Source organism: Scylla paramamosain, chromosome 16, assembly GCF_035594125.1.
Source record: "Scylla paramamosain isolate STU-SP2022 chromosome 16, ASM3559412v1, whole genome shotgun sequence".
NCBI lineage: Eukaryota > Metazoa > Arthropoda > Malacostraca > Decapoda > Portunidae > Scylla > Scylla paramamosain.
In genome coordinates this window covers 19,014,390-19,019,013 of record NC_087166.1, presented here as the reverse complement: position 1 = coordinate 19,019,013, position 4,624 = coordinate 19,014,390, and the positions used below count along the sequence as shown (strand labels likewise).

At 44.4% G+C, this 4,624-nt stretch overlaps 1 protein-coding gene across 1 annotated transcript; it reads left to right on the top strand.

Annotated features, from left to right (window-relative positions):
- Nucleotides 1-361: 361 nt before the first annotated feature.
- LOC135108202 (uncharacterized) lies at nt 362-2,881 on the top strand. Its single transcript, XM_064018977.1, has one exon. It carries the CDS (start codon nt 362-364, stop codon nt 2,879-2,881), a length of 2,520 nt encoding a protein of 839 aa, XP_063875047.1.
- The last annotated feature ends 1,743 nt before the right edge of the window (nt 2,882-4,624 follow it).

Sequence of the window (4,624 nt, the reverse complement as noted above, 5' to 3'; positions counted from 1 at the left end):
CTATTTGCCTTGTTTCTGGCTTCTATGCATTGTTTCCCTAGACGGAGTTCAGAGCTAACTATAACTCCTAAATCTTTCTCGTACCCTGTACCTACCAGAGTTTGGGTGTTTAATGTGTACCTATTGTGTGGGTTTCCTCTACCTACGCTAAGCACTTTGCATTTATTGATATTAAATTGCATTTAAGTACTGTGCGGTCCGTGGGCTGAACGGAGATGAACACCATGAAGGGAGAAAGCCATTCTCCAGCAGAAATGATGGTCATCAGAGATATAAGAATGACAGTCAGATGAGCTCGACATCAGTCCACAGATCAAACCAGCCCCGCCCTAACAACTATAGTTTTCCCCACACTTACACCATGCCCCCGCCAGCCGACCACAATATGAGGTCTACGCCCTATGGGAGTAGGCCCAGGAGCACTACCTATTACCAGAAGGGTAGTGGGGATGAAGGTGCAGTTAAGTGCCTTGGATGTGGAAGTAGCGGGCATAGGAAGTTCCAGTGTCCGAAGGGACGGCCGAAGCCAGTGGGAGCAGTTGCCGCCCAAAGAGACCTGATAAAATATGTGGAGAATATGAATGCAGAGATACAAGAGGAGCCGCCGAAAGATAAGGGCTTTGAGCACTTCACCAGTAAGGGCACAGTGAAAGTGGAGGGAAGTCCAGAGAAGGTGATCAGAATCCTTCGGGATACGGGAGCTAACCAGAGTCTGATCTTAAGTAGTGTACTCCCATGGAATGAGGAGACCAGCACTGGCAGAGAGGTCTCATGCAAGGGTGCAGGAGGCAAGTTCAGTATTCCCCTGCACAAAGTTTGGCTGGACTGTGGATACGTCACTGGAGAGGTGACGGTGGGAGTGAAGGAGGCACTGCCCGTAGATGGAGTGGATATGCTGGTTGGGAACGACCTGGCTGGAGGTCGAGTTATCCCTAAACTTCAGATGGTAGACAACCCTCTGATAGGGATGACGGAAACCACCACTCCAGCAGCAGTCCCTCACTCAACAGATGGGGAAGCAGAGGTGCCTGAATTGTTCCCAATCTGCGCAGTGACCCGAGCGATGGTCCGGAAGGAACGCATGGACACCGAGGGAGCAACGCAGGAGGACGAAGGCCTGGGCGTTCTGTTTGAGGAACCTGATGAAAAAGGAACTAACCCGGAGTGCGCGAGTGGTGGACCGGTTGTAGGTCAGGTGGGGCCCAACCTTGATTTTCTGGTAGAAAAGAACGAGTTGATAAAAGCTCAGGAGAGTGATGAAAGCTTGAAGTCTGCTTGGAATGAGGCTAACAGGCTGGGTGAGCTTGACAATGAGTACGTGGGCTACTACGTGAATAACAGGGTGTTAATGAGAAGTTGGAGGCCCCTGACAGCCCCAACCTCCGATCACTGGATGGTGAAAAGGCAGATTGTGGTGCCATGGGTGTATAGGAAGAAAATTTTGGAGATGGCACACGAAGGTAATCTGGCAGGACACCTGGGGGTCAGAAAAACCCTAGGAAAGATCCTGTGTCATTTTTACTGGCCCAGAGTGAGAGGTGATGTGAAAGAGTTTTCTAAAACTTGTGGTTTGTGTGAGAAGGTGGGCAAGCCGAACCAGGTGATTCGCCCTGCCCCCCTTCATCCTATACCTGTGGTCGAGGAACCATTCAGTAAGGTGGTGATAGACTGCGTAGGTCCTTTACTAAGGACCCGGAAGGGGAACCAGTACTTGCTGACTATTATGTGTATGTCATCCAGGTTTCCTGAGGTCATTCCCCTCAGGAGTATAAACTCTAAAAACATTGTGAGGGAAATGGTGAAATTTTTCTCCTGGGTGGGAATTCCTAAGGTGTTGCAGTCAGACCAGGGAAGTAATTTCACTTCTCGTGCGTTCAAGGAAATCCTAAGGGGTCTAAAGATTGAACAGAGACTGTCGAGTGCTTATCACCCTCAGTCTCAGGGTTGTGTAGAAAGATTTCACCAAACTCTTAAAAACACTCTCAGGATGTACTGTGAGGAGATGAGTGTTCAGTGGGATGAGGCATTGCCACTAGCCTTATTCGCGTTAAGGGACAGTGTGCAGGAGTCAACTGGTTTCAGCCCATTTGAATTAGTGTATGGCCATGAGGTGAACGGTCCTTTAAGGATGGTGAAAGAAAAATGGTTAGGAGTAGAGGAGCCTCATACTGTGGTGAAATATGTATCTGATTTCAAGGACAGATTGATGAGAGCTAGGGAAATTGCTCGGGAAAATCTGAAAAATAGTCAGAGTGAAATGAAAGGCTGGTATGACAAGAAGGCGAAGGCCAGATCTTTCCAGCCTGGGGACAAGGTATTGGTTCTTTTCCCATTGCAGGGTGATCCTTTCAAAGCCAGGTTCAGCGGGCCTTGGGAGATTGAGAGAAAAATGAGTGATGTAAATTACATTGTAAAAACTCCAGGGAGGAAGAAAAGGAACCAGTTGTGTCATGTAAACATGTTGAAGCCATTTCATGAAAGGGACAGAGAAAATGGAGGCGAGGTAGTAGAAGGAGAAAGAACTGTGAGTGTTGTAAATGTAACCACTGAGGCGGAAGAGAAGTGGTCTGAAGTGAAATTGAGCAGGTGTGAAGAGATGGTGCTAGAGAACTCAGCTGTGTTAGGGAATTTAAATGATAAACTGTGGCACATGGAGCTAGAGGAGAAGGAGAGGATTAGAGAGATAATTGAAAGGTTCAGTTCTTTGTTCCCTGATTCACCTAGAAAAACTAATGTGGTGGTGCACGATGTGGATGTTGGGGAGGCTGAACCCATCAAACAGCATCCCTACAGAGTTAACCCGCAGAAAAGAGAGATCATGAGAAAAGAAGTAGAGTATATGCTGGAACACGACTTGATTGAGCCCAGTGAGAGCCCATAGAGCTCGCCATGTGTGCTGGTGCCCAAGCCTGGTCAAGAGAGTTTCCGTTTCTGTACGGACTATAGGAAGGTTAACATGGTGACAAAACCTGATGCTTACCCTATCCCTAGAGTTGATGACTGTATAGATCATGTGGGAAGTGCCAACTTCATAACAAAAATTGACTTGTTAAAGGGATACTGGCAAGTAGGACTCACTGAGAGGGCGAAAGCCATATCAGCTTTTGTCACCATGGATGGATTATACCAGTACAAAGTTCTTCCGTTTGGGATGAAGAACAGTGGGAGTTCTTTTCAGAGGTTAATGAACAGAGTACTGAAGGGCTTGAAGGGATGTTCTGTGTACATAGATGACATATTGTTGTGCAGCTGCTGGAGGAAGTGTTCAGGAGGCTGGATGATGCCAACCTTACTGTCAACTTAGCAAAAAGTAATTTCGTGCAAGCTGACGTGGAGTACTTAGGCTTCAAGGTTGGGAAAGGTGAAGTGAGAACCGTGGAAGCCAAGGTGAAAGATATTGTAAATCTCCCTCCACCCACCAATAGGAAGGCGATACTGAGATTCTTAGGGGCCAGTGGATATTACAGGCGATTTTGTAAGAATTTCTCTGATGTTGCCATGCCCCTGACCAAGTTGCTGAATAAGAAGTCAAAATTTTGTTGGGATAAGCTTTGTGAGGAAGCTTTTGTGGATATTAAGAAAATGTTAGTCAGTGCCCCAGTGCTACGCATGCCTGATTATGAAAAAACATTTGTATTGTACGTGGATGCCAGTCAGAATGGCGTGGGTGGTGTGTTAATGCAAGAACATGAGGGAATGGAGCACCCCATAGGCTATTATTCTAAGAAGTTCACATTCCAAGGAGGGGAAAAGGCAGAGCGTCTTAGGTCGTGAGGAAAGGTGGAGGGAAGGAGTCTCTCAGGGAAGGATCTTGGTGTGGATTGGTGATGGAGTGAGTTTGTGGAGGTATTAGTGGTGTAGCGGTATAACCTTGATATCCAGGATCAGGTTAGTGAGTCTTTTGTGGTACCAAGAGCTCTTGTCCGCTGAAATTCGGTTGTTGAGTTGTGCCGGTGACGCTGTTGGAAGGGGTCATAGGTCAAACTGGCAGCCTTTTTGTGAGTGGAGTTTGTGGTGTTAACCTTGGAAGTTGGTGTTGTGGTGTATTGGTGATTTTGGGGACGATGTTATGGTGTTATGGGTAATCTTTGGTGATAATGGTAATCTCTTGTGAGGTTTGAGGAGGTGAAATACGGGAATTATTGTCTGGGGACGCGGAAATATATATATATATATATATATATATATATATATATATATATATATATATATATATATATATATATATATATATATATATATATATATATATATATATATATATATATATATATATATATATATATATATATATATATATATATATATATATATATATATATATATATTTTTTTTTTTTTATTTATCCATTTTTGTTTTGTTTTTGTTTTTTGAGTGGTGTGTGTGTGTGTGTGTGTGTGTGTGTGTGTGTGTTGCTGTTATCACATACATAAGTCTACATGCATGAGTCTACATACATAAAACGCTGTATCAGGCCCTCTTCTTTTCGTGTTTTTTTGAAATAAGAAGTACCCATCTATTTGAATCCCTGGATAAACTAATTTCTTCGTCACTAGCCATGTTTCTATGAATGTAATAATATGAAAGTTGTTTATACATACCAGTCCTCTTATTAAGTTTTTGT

Coding starts and splice junctions, on each gene's coding strand:
- LOC135108202 (XM_064018977.1), top strand. CDS start 362: ATGCCCCCGCCAGCCGACCACAATATGAGGTCTACGCCCTATGGGAGT.